Source organism: Oncorhynchus nerka, linkage group LG27 (genome assembly GCF_034236695.1).
Source record: "Oncorhynchus nerka isolate Pitt River linkage group LG27, Oner_Uvic_2.0, whole genome shotgun sequence".
Classification (NCBI taxonomy): Eukaryota; Metazoa; Chordata; class Actinopteri; order Salmoniformes; family Salmonidae; genus Oncorhynchus; species Oncorhynchus nerka.
In genome coordinates, this window is record NC_088422.1 from 102,000,429 (window position 1) to 102,026,623 (window position 26,195).

Consider the following 26,195-nt stretch of genomic DNA (forward strand, 5'->3'; position numbering starts at 1 on the left):
AATACTATTTGAGTAAAAGTCTAAATGTATTTGTTTTTAAATATACTTAAGTATTACAAGTAAATGTAATGGCTAAAATATACTTATGTATCAAAAGTAAAAGTATAAATCATTTAATTAAAAAAAATATTAAGCAAACCAGGGGATAGCCAAGGGCACACTCCAACACTCCGACCATAATTGACTTGACAAACGAAGCATTTGACCAGGGATGTTCTCTGTTTAGTGAGTCCTCCAGACCAGAGGCAGTAGGGATGACCAGGGATGTTCTCTGTTTAGTGAGTCCTCCAGATCAGAGTAGTAGGGATGACCAGGGATGTTCTCTGTTTAGTGAGTCCTCCAGATCAGAGGCTAGTAGGGATGACCAGGGATGTTCTCTGTTTAGTGAGTCCTCCAGATCAGAGGCAGTAGGGATGACCAGGGATGTTCTCTGTTTAGTGAGTCCTCCAGATCAGAGGCTAGTAGGGATGACCAGGGATGTTCTCTGTTTAGTGAGTCCTCCAGATCAGAGGCAGTAGGGATGACCAGGGATGTTCTCTGTTTAGTGAGTCCTCCAGATCAGAGGCAGTAGGGATGACCAGGGATGTTCTCTGTTTAGTGAGTCCTCCAGATCAGAGGCAGTAGGGATGACCAGGGATGTTCTCTGTTTAGTGAGTCCTCCAGATCAGAGGCAGTAGGGATGACCAGGGATGTTCTCTGTTTAGTGAGTCCTCCAGATCAGAGGCAGTAGGGATGACCAGGGATGTTCTCTGTTTAGTGAGTCCTCCAGATCAGAGGCAGTAGGGATGACCAGGGATGTTCTCTGTTTAGTGAGTCCTCCAGATCAGAGGCTAGTAGGGATGACCAGGGATGTTATCTGTTTAGTGAGTCCTCCAGATCAGAGGCAGTAGGGATGACCAGGGATGTTCTCTGTTTAGTGAGTCCTCCAGATCAGAGGCAGTAGGGATGACCAGGGATGTTCTCTGTTTAGTGAGTCCTCCAGATCAGAGACTAGTAGGGATGACCAGGGATGTTCTCTGTTTAGTGAGTCCTCCAGATCAGAGGCAGTAGGGATGACCAGGGATGTTCTCTGTTTAGTGAGTCCTCCAGATCAGAGGCAGTAGGGATGACCAGGGATGTTCTCTGTTTAGTGAGTCCTCCAGATCAGAGGCAGTAGGGATGACCAGGGATGTTCTCTGTTTAGTGAGTCCTCCAGATCAGAGGCAGTAGGGATGACCAGGGATGTTCTCTGTTTAGTGAGTCCTCCAGATCAGAGGCAGTAGGGATGACCAGGGATGTTCTTTGTTTAGTGAGTCCTCCAGATCAGAGGCTGTAGGGATGACCAGGGATGTTCTCTGTTTAGTGAGTCCTCCAGATCAGAGGCAGTAGGGATGACCAGGGATGTTCTCTGTTTAGTGAGTCCTCCAGATCAGAGACTAGTAGGGATGACCAGGGATGTTCTCTGTTTAGTGAGTCCTCCAGATCAGAGGCAGTAGGGATGACCAGGGATGTTCTCTGTTTAGTGAGTCCTCCAGATCAGAGGCAGTAGGGATGACCAGGGATGTTCTCTTGATAAGTGCATGGATTGGACCATTTTCCTGTCCTGGAAAAAATAGAAATAGGTAAGTACAGATACTGAAAAAACGATCCAAAACGATTACTTTATAGTATTTTCACTTAAAAACTTTACACCACTGCAAAGTAGACATATTATGTCGATCAAAAACAGTAATGTTCAACATGAAAGCATTTAAAAAAATAATACATCACGGATTTGTTTCACGCTGTAGTATTAAGATAAACAGACATTAGATACGTTCCTTATGGTACGTTTTTTCACGCAGGTGTCTACGTCATCGTTTCCCACCCCGGAAGTCCGGTTAAAGGCAGAGCGGTGCAGGACCACATTAACCCAGGACTATGGCTAGCAACGTGTGGAGGTCAATGGTAAGAAAATGCCGTTTGTCAGCGTAAAGATAATCGAATGTAACTTGGGCATGTATTGGATTTATGTTTGTGTAATGTAAGTTCGTGTTCGGATGACTTTGTCGGTTGTATAATGTTGTTTCCATGGGTTTTCTGTGAGGCCTTTTACTGTGCGTGTGTCCTTGTCCTGCTACTACCGTAGCGAGCTATGCTATTAACCAACCGCTTTTTATCCGCCTAATGCTTGACAAGTGACATTTCGTGTTTGTCAATATGTTTTCTGATTCAATCCCACTCGACTAGAGATAGTGTGTGGATGTTGTTGTGATACGTTTTTATCTGCGCGGTAGTAATTTAACCTTCCGTTTATTGTCCTCCTCCAGCTCTCTCACGTCGTGGGGGCGGCAAAGAGACCGACGGTATGTTTCAGAAGGGGGGTAAGTCATGGACTGACAAATAGACAAGTCTACACCTGCTTTTTTCTTTATGAACTTCTCCCTCGTTGACAAAAAGCCTGAAATGATGTAATTCATGATCCAGTGTTTTTAGTGCTAGTATGTAATCCCTCTAAAAACAGATTGAAAATGGGTTTGTTTTCTCTATACAGCTGCAAACGGTTACGTTAATTCCTGGGGATGGAATCGGTCCAGAAATATCCGTGGCTGTCATGAAGATTTTCGAGTCTGCTAAGGTAAGCTGGAAAAGCTGTCAAACTCTCTCACACACACACACAGCAAATTGTAGGGTTAACAGCAGAACATGCCATTGGCATGGAAAGATGGACAGAACATTGAACCCCAGTCCTTCCTGTACCATTCTCTCTCTCTACCACCTGTTAGGTTCCCATCCAATGGGAGGAGAGGAATGTGACAGCTATCCAGGGCCCAGGAGGTAGATGGATGATCCCTCCAGACTGTAAGGAGTCTATGGACAGGACCCTGATCGGGTTAAAAGGTAGGTAGCAGCTACAGAGATCCTATGGTAGTAGGTACCTACATGGTCAGTGACAGAGATGGACATAGTGTAGGTGCATAGCAGTTACAAGATCCTATGGTAGTAGGTACCTACATGGTCATGATGGACATAGTGTAGGTAGCAGTTACAGAGATCCTATGGTGGTAGTAGGTACCTACATAGTGTGGTCAGTGACAGAGATCCTATGGTAGTAGCTACCTGCATGGTCATGATGGACATAGTGTAGGTAGCAGTGACAGAGATTCTATGGTAGTAGCTACCTGCATGGTCATGATGGACATAGTGTAGGTAGCAGTTACAGAGATCCTATGGTAGTAGGTACCTGCATGGTCATGATGGACATAGTGTAGGTAGCAGTGACAGAGATTCTATGGTAGTAGCTATGCAGGTCATGATGGACATAGCAGTGACAGAGATTCTATGGTAGTAGCTACCTGCATGGTCATGATGGACATAGTGTAGGTAGCAGTGACAGAGATTCTATGGTAGTAGCTACCTGCATGGTCATGATGGACATAGTGTAGGTAGCAGTGACAGAGATTCTATGGTAGTAGCTACCTGCATGGTCATGATGGACATAGTGTAGGTAGCAGTGACAGAGATCCTATGGTAATCTATGGTAGTAGGTACCTACATAGTGTAGGTAGCAGTGACAGAGATCCTATGGTAGTAGCTACCTGCATGGTCATGATGGACATAGTGTAGGTAGCAGTTACAGAGATCCTATGGTAATCTATGGTAGTAGGTACCTACATAGTGTAGGTAGCAGTGACAGAGATTCTATGGTAGTAGCTACCTGCATGGTCATGATGGACATAGTGTAGGTAGCAGTGACAGAGATTCTATGGTAGTAGCTACCTGCATGGTCATGATGGACATAGTGTAGGTAGCAGTGACAGAGATTCTATGGTAGTAGCTACCTGCATGGTCATGATGGACATAGTGTAGGTAGCAGTGACAGAGATTCTATGGTAGTAGCTACCCATGGTCATGATGGACATAGTGTAGGTAGCAGTGACAGAGATTCTATGGTAGTAGCTACCTGCATGGTCATGATGGACATAGTGAGGTCAGTGCAGGATTCTATGGTAGTAGCCCTGCATGGTCATGATGGACATAGTGTAGGTAGCAGGACATAGTGAGGTTGCAGTGACAGAGATTCTATGGTAGTAGCTACCTGCATGGTCATGATGGACATAGTGTAGGCCCTATGGCTATGGTAGTAGTACCTAGGTCAGGTAGCAGTGACAGAGATCCTATGGTAGTAGGTACCTGCATGGTGTAGGTAGCAGTTACAGAGATCCTATGGTAGTAGGTACCTGCATGGTGTAGGTAGCAGTTACAGAGATCCTATGGTAGTAGGTACCTACATAGTGTAGGTAGCAGTTACAGAGATCCTATGGTAATCTATGGTAGTAGAGGTCAGGCGGATTCTATGGTAGTAGCTACCTGCCATGGGTCAGGCGGTGGTGCAGTTACAAAGATCCTATGGTAGTAGGTACCTACATGGTCATGATGGACATAATGTACTGAAGTCAGCTGGAATAAAGAACGTCATGCAGCAGGTTAGTCAGGGGTTAGTGTGGGCAGGGGTTAGTGTGCAGGGGTTAGTGTGCAGGGGTTAGAGGTCAGGGTTCGGTATGGGGGAAGTATCTAGAGGGGCCAAGATGAGAGATGTCAGGTCAACGGATTGGTGCAGGAAGCCCGGCCTAGAGGTCAGGCGGCTGGTGTGGAAGCCGGCCTAGAGGTCAGGCGGCTGGTGTGGAAGCCCGCCTAGAGGTCAACATGTCTAGAGCTCCAGTACATCCCCGTATTCAGTAGACGCAAATAGAAAACATTTTGCGATGGAAAATTGGGAAAAGTATTTTATTCTACCTGTACATAGTCTTTCCCTGTTTGTCTATTTCCATTTGGTTCCTAATGAACAGTAAACTGGTGTTTTAAAGGCCCAGTGTTGTCAAAAATTAGACTTTTCTGTGTTTTTTTATATATATATATATATATATCCACACGGAGGTTGGACCAATACTGTGATGTTTTGAACATGAGGATAATGTCCTTTTAGTGTAAGAACTGTTTTAAAAGACCTCCTGCAATGTTGTGGTGGGATGGAGTTTAGTCTGCCTGGTGACATCACCTGAAATGTTATGATGGGATGGAGTTTAGTCTGCCTGGTGACATCACCTGAAATGTTATGATGGGATGGAGTTTAGTCTGCCTGGTGATGTTATGATGGGGTGGAGTTTAGTCTGCCTGGTGATGTTATGATGGGGTGGAGTTTAGTCTGCCTGGTGACCTCTGCCAATAACAGCTAGTTTTCAGTTTTCCCCTCACCACTCAGACCAATCACAGACAGTCCTGAGAAATTGCTCTTTGCCAAGAAGCTATTTTGGTTACCTTTAAATGATCACAACAAGGTGTTCCGTTGTTATCCAGAAATGATTTGACATTGAGATTAAAAAAATGTCTGCGTTGGTCTTTTAACCTCCCCCCTCTGTGTGTAGGCCCCCTGAAGACCCCCATCGCAGCCGGCCACCCCTCCATGAACCTGCTCCTCAGGAAGACCTTTGACCTGTACGCCAACGTGCGGCCCTGCGTGTCCATCGAGGGCTACAAGACCCCCTACACCGACGTGGACCTGGTCACCATCCGAGAGAACACAGAGGGAGAGTACAGCGGAATCGAGCACATAGTAAGTCGCTATGGTTACCACGGTCACGTTCAGTAGGAGAGAAATGGGACAAAGTTGTGAGTGAAACGTACCTCGTATGTTAAAATTTTTTTTTTTTTTCTTCAAATGTGTGGATTTCAAACTGAATCTGTAAAATGCCTACAGCTAACACTGACTACAGAGGAATAGACCAGGGAGCAGTAGCTACCTCGTATGTTAAAATGCCTACAGCTAACACTGACTACAGAGGAATAGACCAGGGAGCAGTAGCTACCTCGTATGTTAAAATGCCTACAGCTAACACTGACTACAGAGGAATAGACCAGGGAGCAGTAGCTACCTCGTATGTTAAAATGCCTACAGCTAACACTGACTACAGAGGAATAGACCAGGGAGCAGTAGCTACCTCGTATGTTAAAATGCCTACAGCTAACACTGCTAATGTTAAAATGCCTACAGCTAACACTGACTACAGAGGAATAGACCAGGGAGCAGTAGCTACCTCGTATGTTAAAATGCCTACAGCTAACACTGACTACAGAGGAATAGACCAGGGAGCAGTAGCTACCTCGTATGTTAAAATGCCTACAGCTAACACTGACTACAGAGGAATAGACCAGGGAGCAGTAGCTACCTCGTATGTTAAAATGCCTACAGCTAACACTGACTACAGAGGAATAGACCAGGGAGCAGTAGCTACCTCGTATGTTAAAATGCCTACAGCTAACACTGACTACAGAGGAATAGACCAGGGAGCAGTAGCTACCTCGTATGTTAAAATGCCTACAGCTAACACTGACTACAGAGGAATAGACCAGGGAGCAGTAGCTACCTCGTATGTTAAAATGCCTACAGCTAACACTGACTACAGAGGAATAGACCAGGGAGCAGTAGCTACCTCGTATGTTAAAATGCCTACAGCTAACACTGACTACAGAGGAATAGACCAGGAGGCAGTAGCTACCTCGTATGTTAAAATGCCTACAGCTAACACTGACTACAGAGGAATAGACCAGGGAGCAGTAGCTACCTCGTATGTTAAAATGCCTACAGCTAACACTGACTACAGAGGAATAGACCAGGGAGCAGTAGCTACCTCGTATGTTAAAATGCCTACAGCTAACACTGACTACAGAGGAATAGACCAGGGAGCAGTAGCTACCTCGTATGTTAAAATGCCTACAGCTAACACTGACTACAGAGGAATAGACCAGGGAGCAGTAGCTACCTCGTATGTTAAAATGCCTACAGCTAACACTGACTACAGAGGAATAGACCAGGGAGCAGTAGCTACCTCGTATGTTAAAATGCCTACAGCTAACACTGACTACAGAGGAATAGACCAGGGAGCAGTAGCTACCTCGTATGTTAAAATGCCTACAGCTAACACTGACTACAGAGGAATAGACCAGGGAGCAGTAGCTACCTCGTATGTTAAAATGCCTACAGCTAACACTGACTACAGAGGAAGCTAGACCAGAGGAATAGGAGCAGTAGCTACCTCGTATGTTAAAATGCCTACAGCTAACACTGACTACAGAGGAATAGACCAGGGAGCAGTAGCTACCTCGTATGTTAAAATGCCTACAGCTAACACTGACTACAGAGGAATAGACCAGGGAGCAGTAGCTACCTCGTATGTTAAAATGCCTACAGCTAACACTGACTACAGAGGAATAGACCAGGGAGCAGTAGCTACCTCGTATGTTAAAATGCCTACAGCTAACACTGACTACAGAGGAATAGACCAGGGAGCAGTAGCTACCTCGTATGTTAAAATGCCTACAGCTAACACTGACTACAGAGGAATAGACCAGGGAGCAGTAGCTACCTCGTATGTTAAAATGCCTACAGCTAACACTGACTACAGAGGAATAGACCAGGGAGCAGTAGCTACCTCGTATGTTAAAATGCCTACAGCTAACACTGACTACAGAGGAATAGACCAGGGAGCAGTAGCTACCTCGTATGTTAAAATGCCTACAGCTAACACTGACTACAGAGGAATAGACCAGGGAGCAGTAGCTACCTCGTATGTTAAAATGCCTACAGCTAACACTGACTACAGAGGAATAGACCAGGGAGCAGTAGCTACCTCGTATGTTAAAATGCCTACAGCTAACACTGACTACAGAGGAATAGACCAGGGAGCAGTAGCTACCTCGTATGTTAAAATGCCTACAGCTAACACTGACTACAGAGGAATAGACCAGGGAGCAGTAGCTACCTCGTATGTTAAAATGCCTACAGCTAACACTGACTACAGAGGAATAGACCAGGGAGCAGTAGCTACCTCGTATGTTAAAATGCCTACAGCTAACACTGACTACAGAGGAATAGACCAGGGAGCAGTAGCTACCTCGTATGTTAAAATGCCTACAGCTAACACTGACTACAGAGGAATAGACCAGGGAGCAGTAGTTACCTCGTATGTTTGTTCAGGAAAATAATTTTAATCGGCTGATCCCTCCTACTGACCAGAGGGGAACGCTACAAAACAGAATCAATGAGTTAGCCAGCTAACTTTGAGAAACAACCAGAAATAACAATGGATTTTTTTGTGGGGGGGGTTTAAAGAAAGCTAAACCTGTGTTTTTGGTTGTCGAATCATTTAGTCCATTTCAAACGTTATCTTTCTAAATAAAAAATAATTGTGAAGTTAGCTAGCGAACTCCTTGATCCTGCGTTGTAGTCAACCCCTCTGGGAGGGGATAGTCTTACAACATTAACATGCAGGGATGTGTTCATCTGGTATGAAATGGAGGTGAAACAAGAGGTCCTACCTGAACATGTCCCAAGAAGAATGTTCAGGTGATTCTTTCTTTTTTAATGGCTACGTTGTGCCCTGCTGAACATGACCCAGTGTTTCAACACTGGGGTGGGTTCTTCATTAGGGCATCTGGTGTAGTTTTCGTAGCAAATGGTTTGTTGGTTTGACAGTGACTGAGAAGTCACGTTGACTGTGATGTGACTAGTCTGGACCGTCGTTTTCAACTCTTGATAAGTAGCTGTTTTCAAGGCTGCGAGCTGAGCGGTCCGTATTTTCACCGTGGTGTTGTGTGGAATCACCGTGGTGATGTGTGGAATCACCGTGGTGTTGTGTGGAATCACCGTGGTGTTGTGTGGAATCACCGTGGTGATGTGTGGAATCACCGTGGTGTTGTGTGGAATCACCGTGGTGATGTGTGGAATCACCGTGGTGTTGTGTGGAATCACCGTGGTGTTGTGTGGAATCACCGTGGTGTTGTGTGGAATCACCGTGGTGTTGTGTGGAATCACCGTGGTGATGTGTGGAATCACCGTGGTGTTGTGTGGAATCACCGTGGTGATGTGTGGAATCACCGTGGTGTTGTGTGGAATCACCGTGGTGATGTGTGGAATCACCGTGGTGTTGTGTGGAATCACCGTGGTGTTGTGTGGAATCACCGTGGTGTTGTGTGGAATCACCGTGGTGTTGTGTGGAATCACCGTGGTGTTGTGTGGAATCACCGTGGTGTTGTGTGGAATCACCGTGGTGTTGTGTGGAATCACCGTGGTGTTGTGTGGAATCACCGTGGTGATGTGTGGAATCACCGTGGTGTTGTGTGGAATCACCGTGGTGTTGTGTGGAATCACCGTGGTGTTGTGTGGAATCACCGTGGTGTTGTGTGGAATCACCGTGGTGTTGTGTGGAATCACCGTGGTGTTGTGTGGAATCACCGTGGTGTTGTGTGGAATCACCGTGGTGTTGTGTGGAATCACCGTGGTGTTGTGTGGAATCACCGTGGTGTGTGTGGAATCACCGTGGTGTTGTGTGGAATCACCGTGGTGTTGTGTGGAATCACCGTGGTGTTGTGTGGAATCACCGTGGTGTTGTGTGGAATCACCGTGGTGATGTGTGGAATCACCGTGGTGTTGTGTGGAATCACCGTGGTGATGTGTGGAATCACCGTGGTGATGTGTGGAATCACCGTGGTGATGTGTGGAATCACCGTGGTGTTGTGTGGAATCACCGTGGTGTTGTGTGGAATCACCGTGGTGTTGTGTGGAATCACCGTGGTGTTGTGTGGAATCACCGTGGTGTTGTGTGGAATCACCGTGGTGTTGTGTGGAATCACCGTGGTGTTGTGTGGAATCACCGTGGTGTTGTGTGGAATCACCGTGGTGTTGTGTGGAATCACCGTGGTGATGTGTGGAATCACCGTGGTGTTGTGTGGAATCACCGTGGTGTTGTGTGGAATCACCGTGGTGATGTGTGGAATCACCGTGGTGTTGTGTGGAATCACCGTGGTGATGTGTGGAATCACCGTGGTGATGTGTGGAATCACCGTGGTGTTGTGTGGAATCACCGTGGTGTTGTGTGGAATCACCGTGGTGTTGTGTGGAATCACCGTGGTGTTGTGTGGAATCACCGTGGTGTTGTGTGGAATCACCGTGGTGTTGTGTGGAATCACCGTGGTGTTGTGTGGAATCACCGTGGTGTTGTGTGGAATCACCGTGGTGTTGTGTGGAATCACACCGTGGTGTTGTGTGGAATCACCGTGGTGTTGTGTGGAATCACCGTGGTGTTGTGTGGAATCACCGTGGTGTTGTGTGGAATCACCGTGGTGTTGTGTGGAATCACCGTGGTGATGTGTGGAATCACCGTGGTGTTGTGTGGAATCACCGTGGTGTTGTGTGGAATCACCGTGGTGTTGTGTGGAATCACCGTGGTGATGTGTGGAATCACCGTGGTGATGTGTGGAATCACCGTGGTGTTGTGTGGAATCACCGTGGTGATGTGTGGAATCACCGTGGTGATGTGTGGAATCACCGTGGTGATGTGTGGAATCGGTGTCCTCGGTTATTGGAACTGTTTTATCTGGGTTGGACAGGGCACCTCACAGGTGATTGGTTATTCTCCAGGTGTTCCTTAGGTAAGCCAGAGGAACAGCAGCTTCACTAACCAGACCACCACCTCCGTCTCTAACCCTAGCGTGCCCTAATGTACACTCCCGATCAAAAGTTTGGGGTCACTTAGAAATGTCCTTGTTTTCGAAAGAACAAAAAATAAAAAATTGGTCCATTTTTAAAATAACATCAAATTGATTAGAAATACAGTGTAGACATTGTTAATGTTGCAAATGACTATTGTAGCTGGAAACGGCAGATTTTCTTTTTAAATGGAATATCTACATAGGCGTACAGAGGCCCATTATCAGCAACCATCACTCCTGTGTTCCAATAGCACGTTGTGTTAGCTAATCCAAGTGGATCATTTTAAAAGGCTAATTGATTAGAAAACCTTTTTTTGCAATTATGTTAGCACAGCTGGAAACTGTTGTCCTGATATAAAGAAGCAATAAAACTGGCCTTTTTTAGACTAGTTGGGTATCTGGAGCATCAGCATTTGTGGGTTCAATTACAGGCCAAACTCGTCAGTCTCTTCTTGTTCTGAGAAATGAAGGCTTTTCCATGCGAGAAATTTCCAAGGAACTGAAGATCTCGTACAACGCTGTGTACTACTCCCTTCACAGAACAGTGCAAACTGGCTCTAACCAAAATAGAAAGAGGTGTGGGAAGCCCCGTTCCACAACTGAGCAAGAGGCCAAGTAGATTCGTGTTTAGTTTGAGAGAGACGCTTCACAAGTCCTCAACAGGCAGCTTCATTAAATAGTACCTGCAAAACACCCGTCTCAATGTCAACAGTGAAGAGGCAACTCCGGGACGCTGACCTTCTAGGCAGAGTTGAAGAAAAAAAGCCACATCTCAGACTGGCCAATAAAAATAAGATTAAGATGGGCAAAAGAACAGACACTAGACAGAGAGACATTGGGGGGAAAAAGTGTTATGAACAGACAAATCTAAGTTTGAGGTGTTCGGCTCACAATGCAAAGATGCTGGAGGAGTGCTTGACGCCATCTTTGAAGCATGGTGGAGGCAATGGATGGCCTGGGGGTGATGGTCTGGGGGTGCTTTGGTGGTGGTCAAGTGGGAGATTTGTACAGGGTAAAAGGGATCCTGAAGAAGGAAGGCTATCACTCCATTTTGCAACACCATGCCATACCCTGTGGACGGTGCTTAATTGGAGCCAGTTTCCTCCTACAACAGGACAATGACCCAAAGCACAGCTCCAAACTATACAAGAACTATTTAGGGAAGAAGCCGTCAGCTGGTATTCTGTCTGTAATGGAGTGGCCAGCATAGTCACCGGATCTCAACCCTATGGAGCTGTTGTGGGAGCAGCTTCACCGTATGGTACGTAAGAAGTGCCCATCAAGCCACTCCAACTTGTGGGAGGTGCTTCAGGAAGCATGGGGTGAAATCTCTTCAGATTACCTCAACAAATTGACAACTAGAAGCCATCAGGCCAATCCAACTTGTGGGAGGTGCATCAGGAAGCATGGGGGTGAAATCTCTTCAGATCACCTCAACAAATTGACAACTAGAAGCCATCAAGCCAATCCAACTTGTGGGAGGTGCTTCAGGAAGCATGGGGTGAAATCTCTTCAGATCACCTCAACAAATTGACAACTAGAAGCCATCAAGCCAATCCAACTTGTGGGAGGTGCTTCAGGAAGCATGGGGTGAAATCTCTTCAGATTACCTCAACAAATTGACAACTAGAAGCCATCAGGCCAATCCAACTTGTGGGAGGTGCTTCAGGAAGCATGGGGTGAAATCTCTTCAGATTACCTCAACAAATTGACAACTAGAAGCCATCAGGCCAATCCAACTTGTGGGAGGTGCTTCAGGAAGCATGGGGTGAAATCTCTTCAGATTACCTCAACAAATTGACAACTAGAAGCCATCAGGCCAATCCAACTGGTGGGAGGTGCTTCAGGAAGCATGGGGTGTAAATCTCTTCAGATGACCTCAACAAATTGACAACTAGAAGCCATCAGGCCAATCCAACTGGTGGGAGGTGCTTCAGGAAGCATGGGGTGTAAATCTCTTCAGATCACCTCAACACATTGACAACTAGAAGCCATCAGGCCAATCCAACTGGTGGGAGGTGCTTCAGGAAGCATGGGGTGTAAATCTCTTCAGATTACCTCAACAAATTGACAACTAGAAGCCATCAGGCCAATCCAACTTGTGGGAGGTGCTTCAGGAAGCATGGGGTGTAAATCTCTTCAGATTACCTCAACAAATTGACAACTAGAAGCCATCAAGCCAATCCAACTGGTGGGAGGTGCTTCAGGAAGCATGGGGTGTAAATCTCTTCAGATTACCTCAACAAATGGACAACTAGAAGCCATCAAGCCAATCCAACTGGTGGGAGGTGCTTCAGGAAGCATGGGGTGTAAATCTCTTCAGATTACCTCAACAAATGGACAACTAGAAGCCATCAGGCCAATCCAACTGGTGGGAGGTGCTTCAGGAAGCATGGGGTGTAAATCTCTTCAGATTACCTCAACAAATGGACAACTAGAAGCCATCAGGCCAACCCAACTGGTGGGAGGTGCTTCAGGAAGCATGGGGTGTAAATCTCTTCAGATTACCTCAACAAATGGACAACTAGAAGCCATCAGGCCAATCCAACTGGTGGGAGGTGCTTCAGGAAGCATGGGGTGTAAATCTCTTCAGATTACCTCAACAAATTGACAACTAGAAGCCATCAGGCCAATCCAACTGGTGGGAGGTGCTTCAGGAAGCATGGGGTGAAATCTCTTCAGATTACCTCAACAAATTGACAACTAGAAGCCATCAGGCCAATCCAACTTGTGGGAGGTGCTTCAGGAAGCATGGGGTGTAAATCTCTTCAGATTACCTCAACAAATTGACAACTAGAAGCCATCAAGCCAATCCAACTGGTGGGAGGTGCTTCAGGAAGCATGGGGTGTAAATCTCTTCAGATTACCTCAACAAATGGACAACTAGAAGCCATCAGGCCAATCCAACTGGTGGGAGGTGCTTCAGGAAGCATGGGGTGTAAATCTCTTCAGATTACCTCAACAAATTGACAACTAGAAGCCATCAGGTCAATCCAACTGGTGGGAGGTGCTTCAGGAAGCATGGGGTGTAAATCTCTTCAGATTACCTCAACAAATTGACAACTAGAAGCCATCAGGTCAATCCAACTGGTGGGAGGTGCTTCAGGAAGCATGGGGTGTAAATCTCTTCAGATTACCTCAACAAATTGACAACTAGAAGCCAAAGGTCTACAAGGCTGTTATTGCTGCAAATGGAGGATTCTTTGACAAAAGCAACGTTTGAAGGACAATTATTATTTCAATGAAATATCATTATTTATAACCTTGTCAACAAGACTATATTTCCACATTTTGTAACTCATTTCATTTTTATTTTGAATTTATTTATTTAACCTTTTATTTAACTAGGCAAGTCAGTTAAAAACAAATATTTATTTTCAATGGCCTAGGAACCTCAAGGTACTAAACGATATCATAACCGCCATCGATAAAAGACAGTACTGTGCAGCCGTCTTCATCGACCTTGCCAAGGCTTTCGACTCTGTCAATCACCATATTCTTATCGGCAGACTCAGTAGCCTCGGTTTTTCGGATGACTGCCTTGCCTGGTTCACCAATTACTTTGCAGACAGAGTTCAGTGTGTCAAATCGGAGGGCATGCTGTCCGGTCCTCTTGCAGTCTCTATGTGGGTGCCACAGGGTTCAATTCTCGGGCCGACTCTTTTGTCTGTATATGTCAATGATGTTGCTCTTGCTGCGGGCGATTCCCTGATCCATCTCTACGCAGACGACACCATTCTATATACTTCCGGCCCGTCCTTGGACACTGTGCTATCTAACCTCCAAACGAGCTTCAATGCCATACAACACTCCTTCCGTGGCCTCCAACTGCTCTTAAACGCTAGTAAAACCAAATGCATGCTTTTCAACCGTTCGCTGACTGCACCCGCATGCCCGACTAGCATCACCACCCTGGATGGTTCCGACCTTGAATATGTGGACATCTATAAGTACCTAGGTGTCTGGCTAGACTGTAAACTCTCCTTCCAGACTCATATCAAACATCTCCAATCGAAAATCAAATCAAGAGTCTGCTTTCTATTCCGCAACAAAGCCTCCTTCACTCACACCGCCAAACTTACCCTAGTAAAACTGACTATCCTACCGATCCTCGACTTCGGCGATGTCATCTACAAAATTGCTTCCAACACTCTACTCAGCAAACTGGATGCAGTTTATCACAGTGCCATCCGTTTTGTCACTAAAGCACCTTATACCACCCACCACTGCGACTTGTATGCTCTAGTCGGCTGGCCCTCGCTACATATTCGTCGCCAGACCCACTGGCTCCAGGTCATCTACAAGTCCATGCTAGGTAAAGCCCCGCCTTATCTCAGTTCACTGGTCACAATGGCAACACCCATCCGTAGTACGCGCTCCAGCAGGTGTATCTCACTGATCATCCCTAAAGCCAACACCTCATTTGACCGCCTTTCGTTCCAGTTCTCTGCTGCCTGTGACTGGAACGAATTGCAAAAATCGCTGAAGTTGGAGACTTATCTCCCTCACCAACTTCAAACATCTGCTATCTGAGCAGCTAACCGATCGCTGCAGCTGTACATAGTCTATTGGTAAATAGCCCACCCATTTTCACCTACCTCATCCCCATACTGTTTTTATTTATTTACTTTTCTGCTCCTTTGCACACCAATATATCTACCTGTACATGACCATCTGATCATTTATCACTCCAGTGTTAATCTGCAAAATTGTAATTATTCGCCTACCTCATGCCTTTTGCACACAATGTATATAGACTCCCTTTTTTTCTCTACTGTGTTATTGACTTGTTAATTGTTTACTCTCCATGTGTAACTCTGTTGTCTGTTTACACTGCTATGCTTTATCTTGGCCAGGTCGCAGTTGCAAATGAGAACTTGTTCTCAACTAGCCTACCTGGTGAAATAAAAATAAAAAACCTGGGTTAACTGCCTTGTTCAAGGGTAGAATGACAGATTTTTTACCTTGTCAGCTCGGGAATTCGATCTTGCAATCTTTCGGTTACTAGTCCAACGCTCTAACCACTAGGCTACCTGCCGCCCCTCCACTCTAACCACTAGGCTACCTGCTGGTTACTGGCCCAACACTCTAACCACTAGTCTACCTGCTGGTTACTGGCCCAACACTCTAACCACAAGTCTACCTGCTGGTTACTAGTCCAACATTCTAACCACTAGACTACCTGCTGGTTACTAGTCCAACGCTCTAACCACTAGGCTACCTGCTGGTTACTAGTCCAACGCTCTAACCACTAGGCTACCTGCTGGTTACTAGTCCAACGCTCTAACCACTAGGCTACCTGCCGCCCCATCGTGTATGTTTTCATGGAAAACAAGGACATTTCTAAGAGACCCCAAACGTTTGAACGGTATATGTATGTTCATCAACTTCTCTCTCCAGTTCTCCTTCTTTTGTTCACTCAGTTTTTTTCCAACTAAAAGGTTGTATGTTATTCCTACATATCTGCTGTCTTAATTTGATCACTCTGCCGCATAATGTTTTGCAGGAACTGCTAACTTGTAGTGTATTCCAATGTTTAAAAAGGCGTCCAAAGTTTGACATTTCCAATTTCAGACTTTTTATTTATTTATTTATTTATTTCACCTTTATTTAACCAGGTAGGCTAGTTGAGAACAAGTTCTCATTTGCAACTGCGACCTGACTTGATTTTCCCAAATAAAAAAAATGTATCTACCCTTAGAAAAATGTAATTTTTAAAATAATTTCTTGTTGCTGCAGGATTTACTTTCCTGCTGGGGAAACTGGTCAAATTAAGATGGCACATCTGGAATTTCTTGATGTCACTTCCTTTACGGTGAAATCCTGTTGTTTACCTCAGGCTGAGAGTACTTCTAGTTCTTCCACTCACGGTGCTGTTATGAATACCTTTTCATACGTCTTCTCTTCCAGTTTCATTGTTCCAGTTCAATTGTTTTTTTTAAAGTAGCTCAGTTGTCTTTCCCAGTTTGTTACCGTCCCTCCAAAACCATTTTGACCAAAGTAGGACATTAGATATTTTATTCTGTATGATTTAATGAAGTCCTCTATTGTTTGATTTACGGTGATTGTCCTCTTCTCTTGTAGATAGTTGACGGCGTAGTCCAGAGCATCAAACTCATCACGGAAGACGCCAGTCGACGTATCGCCGAGTACGCCTTTGAGTACGCAAGAAACAACCAAAGGAACAGCGTCACGGCCGTTCACAAAGCCAACATCATGTAAGTCTCTGTAGCAGCCGTTCACAAAGCCAACGTCGTGTAAGTCTCTGTAGCAGCCGTTCACAAAGCCAACGTCGTGTAAGTCTCTGTAGCAGCCGTTCACAAAGCCAACATCGTGTAAGTCTCTTTAGCAGCCGTTCACAAAGCCAACGTCGTGTAAGTCTCTGTAGCAGCCGTTCACAAAGCCAACGTCGTGTAAGTCTCTGTAGCAGCCGTTCACAAAGCCAACATCGTGTAAGTCTCTGTAGCAGCCGTTCACAAAGCCAACATCGTGTAAGTCTCTGTAGCAGCCGTTCACAAAGCCAACATCGTGTAAGTCTCTCTAGCTCCAGAATCAAATGGGCGGTGGAATCTTACAAATTGTAATTTTATTTTATTTTATTGTGCCGTTGTGGATCATTAAAAAAAATTAAAAATGAGATGCAAATATCGACTAAATGTATGATCACTATGGGTCAATTACAAGTCGAGACAGAATGATAACATATTGAATGTCACGTACAACATATTTAACAGATGTTATCGCAGGTGCAGCGAAAGGCTTATTTGTTCCAACACCTAGCAGCACAAAACGAAAGCCAACGTAAGTCTCTACAGAATCAAATGGGCGGTGGAATTTTACAAATTTTATTTTATTTTATATATTAAAGAAAGAAATGAGAAAATATCAAATGGATCACATCAATGGCACCGATATTCAGAATTAAATTGAATGTGACCGGTGTACAACATATTTTGATGTGACCAGGTGCAGCACTTATTTGTTCAAATAGGCACCGATATTCAGGCATTATAAAAATATATTAAAGAAAGTGTGTTTTGATGTGACCAGGAGCACATCGAATGGCACCGATATTCAGGCATTAAATTCGACGTGACCGGTGTGTTTTTTGATGTGACCAGGAGCACATCGAATGGCACCGATATTCAGGCATTAAATTCGACGTGACCGGTGTGTTTTGATGTGACCAGGAGCACATCGAATGGCACCGATATTCAGGCATTAAATTCGACGTGACCGGTGTGTTTTGATGTGACCAGGAGCACATCGAATGGCACCAATATTCAGGTATTAAATTCGACGTGACCGGTGTGTTTTTGATGTGACCAGGAGGATGTCGGATGGGCTGTTCCTGAGGAAATGCAGAGAGGTGGCTGAAAACTTCAAGGACGTCAAGTTCACTGAGATGTACCTGGACACCGTGTGTCTCAACGTATGTAACCCTCCTTTACACTGTCCTTCCTACGGGACGCGGTTTTGATGCAATATGTCTAAAGCCTGATTTTACAAACTACCGCGTCAATCGGAAGACCGCTCCCGTCTGCGTGTTTCCGCGCACCTCCCTTTGAACGGGGACCGTGCGGATGCAGAGGTTTGACCATGCCGACGGGAGTGGAAGTTCGATATTGCATCAGTCGGTTGGCGCAGACCTAGCAGATGACCCGGTAGCAGAAGGTAGAAATGAGGCGTAATCAGGTTCTCTTGTTGGAGATGGAAATTAGGCTTAATCGGGTTCTCTAGTTGGAGATGGAAACATGGGGTGTAATCAGGTTCTCTTGTTGGAGATGGAAACATGGGACTTAATCGGGTTCTCTTGTTGGAGATGGAAACATGGGACTTAATCGGGTTCTCTTGTTGGAGAAGGAAACATGGGGCGTAATCGGGTTCTCTTGTTGGAGAAGGAAACATGGGGCGTAATCGGGTTCTCTTGTTGGAGAAGGAAACATGGGGCGTAATCGGGTTCTCTTGTTGGAGAAGGAAACATGGGGCGTAATCGGGTTCTCTTGTTGGAGATGGAAATGGGGCGTAATCGGGTTCTCTTGTTGGAGATGGAAACATGGGGCTTAATCAGGTTCTCTTGTTGGAGATGGAAACATGGGGCTTAATCAGGTTCTCTTGTTGGAGCGGTAGATGGGGTGTAATCGGGTTCTCTTGTTGGAGCGGTAGATGGGGTGTAATCGGGTTCTCTTGTTGGAGAAGGAAACATGGGGCGTAATCGGGTTCTCTTGTTGGAGAGACATGGGGAAACATGGGGGCATGGGGCATAATCGGGTTCTCTTGTTGGAGAAGGAAACATGGGGCGTAATCGGGTTCTCTTGTTGGAGAAGGAAACATGGGGCTTAATCGGGTTCTCTTGTTGGAGAAGGAAACATGGGGCTTAATCGGGTTCTCTTGTTGGAGAAGGAAACATGGGGCTTAATCGGGTTCTCTTGTTGGAGAAGGAAACATGGGGCTTAATCGGGTTCTCTTGTTGGAGAAGGAAACATGGGGCTTAATCGGGTTCTCTTGTTGGAGAAGGAAACATGGGGCTTAATCGGGTTCTCTTGTTGTTGAAGGAAACATGGGGCTTAATCGGGTTCTCTTGTTGTTGAAGGAAACATGGGGCATAATCGGGTTCTCTTGTTGAAGGAAACATGGGGCATAATCGGGTTCTCTTGTTGGAGATGGAAACATGGGGCTTAATCGGGTTGTCATGGTGAATGTTTCAGATGGTGCAAGATCCCACCCAGTTTGACGTCCTGGTGATGCCCAACCTGTATGGTGACATTCTCAGGTCAGTTACTATTTACTTTTTGCATGTATCTATATTAATTCATCGCTATTGAATGCAATTTGTTTTAAGCTATTAATTCAAACATTTTAATAGCTTAGCAGAGTTTGGTCTTATTGGGCCTAATACTGGTTTTCCATTTGTGTTGCGCTAATGTGACTAGATGATTCTGCTAACTAAAGGCTGCGGCTGCTACTACATATAGAGGTGTGTGTCATGTATTGCAGTGATCTGTGTGCTGGACTTATTGGCGGTCTGGGAGTCACTCCTAGTGGAAACATTGGTGCCAATGGAGTCGCCATTTTTGAATCGGTTTGTTTCGCTCTTTACTTGGCTGTTTCCGTCCTCTGAATATGTTTAGCTACTCGTGTCTCAACTGTTTTGATAAACGCAAGGCTTCTTGTCCTGTAAACAGTCTATTGTGCAATAACTAAACATGTTTTTTGTATATATATACATAAAAAAATATATATATAATACGAGACGTCATATATTTCAATAAGTTGTCCATTACTAATGGATGTGCGGAAGCTTGTTCCAGTGTTGAGAGTAGTAGACATTTTAAATCAAATGTATTTATATAGCCCTTCGTACATCAGCTGATACCTCAAAGTGCTGTACAGAAACCCAGCCTAAAAGCCCAAACGGCAAGCAATGCAGGATGTAGAAGCACGGTTTTAACATTGTCCCCTCTACCCCCTGTGGTATCTAGGTGCATGGGACGGCCCCCGACATAGCCGGTCTGGACATGGCCAACCCTACAGCTCTGCTGCTCAGTGCTGTGATGATGCTACGGCACATGGGCATGCACGACTACGGCAAGAAGATCGAGACCGCCTGCTTCGACACCATCAGAGACAAGAAGGTGGCTTTTATTTTATTACCCCCAGTAGTGACTATTGTGGCTCTTGCATATCGGTGCTGGGAATACATTTGGAAAGTGGAGGTGCCCCGGGGGGAGAAGTAGTGGTACTTCCTTGTTCTTGGAGGACTGCTCGGTCTGCTCTTCTCTCTGATGCCAGATTATATGATGGATGTCTGGCTAGTTGGTTTACAATATGTTGTCTCCCCTGGACACCATACCTCCTTCCGGTTGCCAATGCTCTTATAGATTTTTTTTTTCTTCTGTAGATCGAACATAACAGATTTTTGTTCAGTTGGTCATTGTATGCGACAACAAAAAAATCTGTTTTTGTCTTTTCAATGAATGAATTGGGCTGTTTTTCTATCCTCTCCCAGGTGTTGACCGGGGACCTCGGTGGGAAGTCGAAGTGCTCAGAGTTTACAGAGGAGATCTGCCGTAGAGTGCGAGACATGGACTGAAAACGACGACTGTTGATTTTCTGAAGACTTCATAATAATTCAACCGCTGCTTTGAACTTACTCCTAAAGACTCTGGGGGGGGGCGTTCCAGGTTGTCAGTTCCGCAGTTACGATGCAGCTGCATATCTTAGATTACTATATTATATTTATGTAAGGTTCCTGAGAATGGACAATTCTCCAGGTTTTCTAGAAATAGAAATTCGATAATTTGTGCAGTGTGACTGAAATAAATAAAAAATATAAATAAATCACCACCTGGAACGCGCCCTACATGGATGGGTATTCACTCTTAAACTCTTAAGGTGTATTTAAGCACAATTTTACTCACATGATCATTTCATGGGGCAAACTTCCCCAAAGTTCTACTTGCCTCTATACTACGTGGCACTCCACTAGTGTTGTCCGGCAGTGGTTCTGATCGTTGCTAGGTTTATTTTTTTTAACGGTAAATGTAATGCTAAACAGCTTCAATGTACTCTATTTATTGTTACCAGTCGGGTTCCTGTGCATGAATGGATTGTATTGTACCAGCGTGTCATGTCTCTCTTTTCTGTTTCGAGATCCATACATAAAAACTTGATTACATGACTTTAAAGCCTGATGTCTCATTCTTCCTGTTAACAGGTACAGTGTTTTGTTGTTGCAATACAAGTTGGATTCATTATTCTCTTATTCTCATTCTCTCAGCCATTTGTGTTTATGGCAGGGTCACTTTCACCTACATAATATCGTCAAACATTTGTCAGCTGATTTCAGTCTGCGTCCTCATTGTTACAGTATTACTACCAATCTGGCAACCCAGATGAGAGGATGCTTCCGGTTGTCACTCGTCGCCACAGACAAAATAGGCTTTTATTAAAAAAATAAAACAAAAAGTAGCTGTTTGGTCTTTTAATTTAGGGTTAAGAATAAGGTTTGTAGTGTGGGTTAGGTTTAAAATTAGTTTTTTTTTTTTTTTAAAGAGACATTTGAGAAATAGTCTAGTGTTTATAAATAATGAGTTTGTAGCTGTGGTAACCAGTGACTACCACGCTTCCGTCCTGTCCTCTGTTCCGCCTATTCTGTGTGACGTCATTAAACTAACGCCTTCTCGTTTCCCCCTGTACTGTTACTGTACGGTTAGTTAGTGTAACGAAGAGGTGTAGCCAGCAGCGAATAGCAGCTACAAACTGTTTGCTACGGTCCAGACATTTTATATCAAATTTCGGGAAGAAAGAAGCGAAGGTGGAGAGATGGCGAAAACCTATGATTACCTTTTTAAATTGCTTCTCATCGGGGACAGCGGTGTCGGCAAGACATGTCTCCTCTTCAGATTCAGCGAAGATGCGTTCAACACTACCTTCATATCAACAATAGGTCCGTTTCTCTTTCTACACTTGAGTGGGTTTTTTGAACAACGGCATGCTGCTGAAAATGCTACATTACATATCACATATCTACTGTATGCTGTTGACAGATAGTGGGACGAATTCGCGACAGGAAACGGGCCTAGAAGCGTCATCTTGTGCCAATTCAGATATAGTAAATGGTTTTAGTACATTGCATTATCTCTGTCATGTTTTAAACTGTAGGCCTGGTTGTATCACCCTGCTAACTCTGTATTTGTAAGCTAAGCTGTCATCTATTTTTACGGGCTCATATTTGTGACCTGTTGGCTGTCAGCTGTAAAGGGGGGGGGCTCATGAATGGCACTGACAGTATTCCTGACCAGGGCTTCGTTTTACCAGACAAAGAACATAACATTATACAGGTAACTGCCAAAATAATGGAAACACTTGAGTAAATGAGGGATACAAAGTATATTAAGCAATTAACTATCCATCATGCGTTGGGTTATGTATGAAAATGCTGGGCAGGCCATTATTTTGGCTACCATGGATACGCCCCGGTCCACAGGGCAGGAGTGGTCACTGAATGGTTATATGAGCATGAAAACGATGTAAAACCATAGGCCTTGGCCGTCTCAGTCACCAGATCTCAACCCAATTGAACACTTATGATTCTGGAGCGGTGACTGAGACCAGCGTTTTCCACCATCATCAACAAAACACCAAACGATGGAATTTCTCGTGGAAGAATGGTGTCTCATCCCTCCAATAGAATGGTGCCTCATCCCTCCAATAGAATGGTGCCTCATCCCTCCAATAGAATGGTGTCTCATCCCTCCAATAGAATGGTGCCTCATCCCTCCAATAGAATGGTGCCTCATCCCTCCAATAGAATGGTGCCTCATCCCTCCAATAGAATGGTGCCTCATCCCTCCAATAGAATGGTGCCTCATCCCTCCAATAGAATGGTGCCTCATCCCTCCAATAGAATGGTGTCTCATCCCTCCAATAGAATGGTGTCTCATCCCTCCAATATAATGGTGCCTCATCCCTCCAATAGAATGGTGCCTCATCCCTCCAATAGAATGGTGTCTCATCCCTCCAATAGAATGGTGTCTCATCCCTCCAATAGAATGGTGTCTCATCCCTCCAATAGAATGGTGCCTCATCCCTCCAATAGAATGGTGCCTCATCCCTCCAATAGAATGGTGCCTCATCCCTCCAATAGAATGGTGCCTCATCCCTCCAATAGAATGGTGTCTCATCCCTCCAATAGAATGGTGTCTCATCCCTCCAATAGAATGGTGCCTCATCCCTCCAATAGAATGGTGCCTCATCCCTCCAATAGAATGGTGTCTCATCCCTCCAATAGAATGGTGTCTCATCCCTCCAATAGAATGGTGTCTCATCCCTCCAATATAATGGTGTCTCATCCCTCCAATAGAATGGTGCCTCATCCCTCCAATAGAATGGTGTCTCATCCCTCCAATAGAATGGTGCCTCATCCCTCCAATAGAATGGTGCCTCATCCCTCCAATAGAATGGTGTCTCATCCCTCCAATAGAATGGTGCCTCATCCCTCCAATAGAATGGTGCCTCATCTCTCCAATAGAATGGTGACTCATCCCTCCAATAGAATGGTGTCTCATCCCTCCAATAGAATGGTGACTCATCCCTCCAATAGAATGGTGTCTCATCCCTCCAATAGAATGGTGCCTCATCCCTCCAATAGAATGGTGCCTCATCCCTCCAATAGAATGGTGACTCATCCCTCCAATAGAATGGTGACTCATCCCTCCAATAGAATGGTGTCTCATCCCTCCAATAGAATGGTGTCTCATCCCTCCAATAGAATGGTGCCTCATCCCTCCAATAGAATGGTGTCTCATCCCTCCAATAGAATGGTGCCTCATCCCTCCAATAGAATGGTGCCTCATCCCTCCAATAGAATGGTGTCTCATCCCTCCAATAGAATGGTTCCTCATCCTTGTAGAATCTATCCCTCCAATAGAATGGCTGCATTGAATCTGTTCTGACTGGTGCCTCATCCCTCCAATAGTGGGGACCCAACACCCTCTATAAACACACTTTATGTTGGTGTTTCCTTTATTTTGGCAGTTACCTGGAGTTATTGTCTGTGCTTCATGTCCATGTTGTTAGACGTGTCTGTGTTCTGGGGGTGTAAATGGACCCTAAACCTAGAGGTGACCTATGTATGTTTACCTCAGGAGTAGTTTGACTAGGTGGATTTACCAGATGTATTTCTCCATAGAGAGACAGATCACTATGGCAATGTTGAGGGGCGGGGGGGGGGGGGGGGGGGTTCTTCTGTTATTAGAGATCTTCTTTTGACATGACTGACTTTCAGTTTGAGTGTGAAATTAGGAAACCCCCTTCACTGCTCCTTGACTTTCAGTTACCTTTTGGGTGGATGGAGTTTTCATCGTATATGTACTTGAATCTCAACGATGATCAATTGGAAAAGCACCCAGGTTCTGTTTATGACACACAGATTCAGAGAGAGCACACATTTTATACTTTTCCCCCTAAACTGAGTGTACATGGGACAAACACACACACACACACACACACACAGACACACACACAGACACAGACACACAGACACACACACACACACACACACACACACACACACACACACACACACACACACAGACACAGACACAGACACACACACACACACACACACATGCTGCTTGCTAAGCGAGTACCACTTTCTCCCGATTTTGCCCATATCTGGCGAGAACTCGGGAAGCGTCTTACCGTTCGGCCCCACGCAAAAAGCGAGCTATTCTCTGGCACAAGTGGAGACACTTCAGACTGAGGAGTAGGTTTCACACATCCCCATGTGCAACACACACACACACACACACACACACACACACAAACCCCTGTAAGTGTGGAACAACACACGTTCGACATCACTTTCTACTCTGTCTTGAAAACGAAGTCACCGTTACTCCCAAACAACTGATCCTCATCGGTAGTCGTCGTTCATCAAAACGTTAGTCTGTATTGTTTGTGAACTAGGCCAACAGAAAGAAAAAAAATCAGCAGTAGTTTGGTCTCACTCTCGTCGTTAATGAAGTGAATGCTACCAGCTCTGAGGTCATTCCTGTGAGTAGAATAGAATAGCAGGAAGGTGTTCATTACTTCAGACTGGGGAGTTCGTCCCAAATCACTCCCTATTCCCTTTATAGTGCACTGCCTCTGACTGGAGTACCGTATGGCTCTGGTCAAAAGTAGTGCACTACCTCTGACTGGAGTACCGTATGGCTCTGGTCAAAAGTAGTGCACTGTGTAGGCCATTTGGGACGCAAGCCTGGGTTCTGCTCTAAGGCTGACTCTGAGACTCTGTTGAATAGAAACAACAACAACATGGAGCTCTGAGACTCTGTTGAATAGAAACAACAACAACATGGAGCTCTGAGACTCTGTTGAATAGAAACAACAACAACATGGAGCTCTGAGACTCTGTTGAATAGAAACAACAACAACATGGAGCTCTGAGACTCTGTTGAATAGAAACAACAACATGGAGCTCTGAGACTCTGTTGAATAGAAACAACAACATGGAGCTCTGAGACTCTGTTGAATAGAAACAACAACATGGAGCTCTGAGACTCTGTTGAATAGAAACAACAACAACATGGAGCTCTGAGACTCTGTTGAATAGAAACAACAACATGGAGCTCTGAGACTCTGTTGAATAGAAACAACAACAACATGGAGCTCTGAGACTCTGTTGAATAGAAGCAACAACATGGAGCTCTGAGACTCTGTTGAATAGAAACAACAACAACATGGAGCTGAACTCTGAGACTCTGTTGAATAGAAACAACAACAACATGGAGCTCTGAGACTCTGTTGAATAGAAACAACAACAACATGGAGCTCTGAGACTCTGTTGAATAGAAACAACAACAACATGGAGCTCTGAGACTCTGTTGAATAGAAACAACAACAACATGGAGCTCTGAGACTCTGTTGAATAGAAACAACAACAACATGGAGCTCTGAGACTCTGTTGAATAGAAACAACAACACATGGAGCTCTGAGACTCTGTTGAATAGAAACAACAACAACATGGAGCTCTGAGACTCTGTTGAATAGAAACAACAACATGGAGCTCTGAGACTCTGTTGAATAGAAACAACAACAACATGGAGCTCTGAGACTCTGTTGAATAGAAACAACAACAACATGGAGCTCTGAGACTCTGTTGAATAGAAACAACAACATGGAG

General features: G+C 45.0%; 1 protein-coding gene and 1 pseudogene across 2 annotated transcripts; both read left to right on the forward strand.

The window, feature by feature from the left end:
- The first annotated feature begins 1,844 nt into the window (after nt 1-1,844).
- On the forward strand, nt 1,845-21,187 carry idh3a (isocitrate dehydrogenase (NAD(+)) 3 catalytic subunit alpha). Of its 2 annotated transcripts, none has more exons than XM_065012488.1 (11): nt 1,845-1,926; nt 2,289-2,342; nt 2,513-2,596; nt 2,745-2,859; nt 5,385-5,572; nt 16,591-16,724; nt 17,836-17,938; nt 19,215-19,279; nt 19,504-19,588; nt 19,989-20,141; nt 20,516-21,187. In XM_065012488.1, the coding sequence occupies exons 1-11, from the start codon at nt 1,900-1,902 to the stop codon at nt 20,597-20,599; spliced, it is 1,092 nt and encodes a 363-aa protein (XP_064868560.1). In that variant the 5' UTR covers nt 1,845-1,899; the 3' UTR covers nt 20,600-21,187. The 2 variants fall into 2 exon arrangements, with proteins under 2 accessions (XP_064868560.1, XP_064868561.1); XM_065012489.1 differs by having other exon boundaries at nt 1,855-1,926; nt 2,289-2,324.
- A 505-nt stretch (nt 21,188-21,692) lies between these two features.
- LOC135565152 (ras-related protein Rab-8B-like) overlaps nt 21,693-26,195 on the forward strand; it is a 71,900-nt pseudogene continuing 67,397 nt past the window's right edge.

Excerpts from the sequence above, each read along its gene's own strand:
- idh3a (XM_065012488.1), top strand. The coding sequence starts at position 1,900 with ATGGCTAGCAACGTGTGGAGGTCAATG. Across the intron at positions 17,939-19,214 it reads TGGACACCGTGTGTCTCAAC|ATGGTGCAAGATCCCACCCA; the intron begins GTATGTAACCCT and ends TGAATGTTTCAG. Across the intron at positions 20,142-20,515 it reads ACACCATCAGAGACAAGAAG|GTGTTGACCGGGGACCTCGG; the intron begins GTGGCTTTTATT and ends ATCCTCTCCCAG.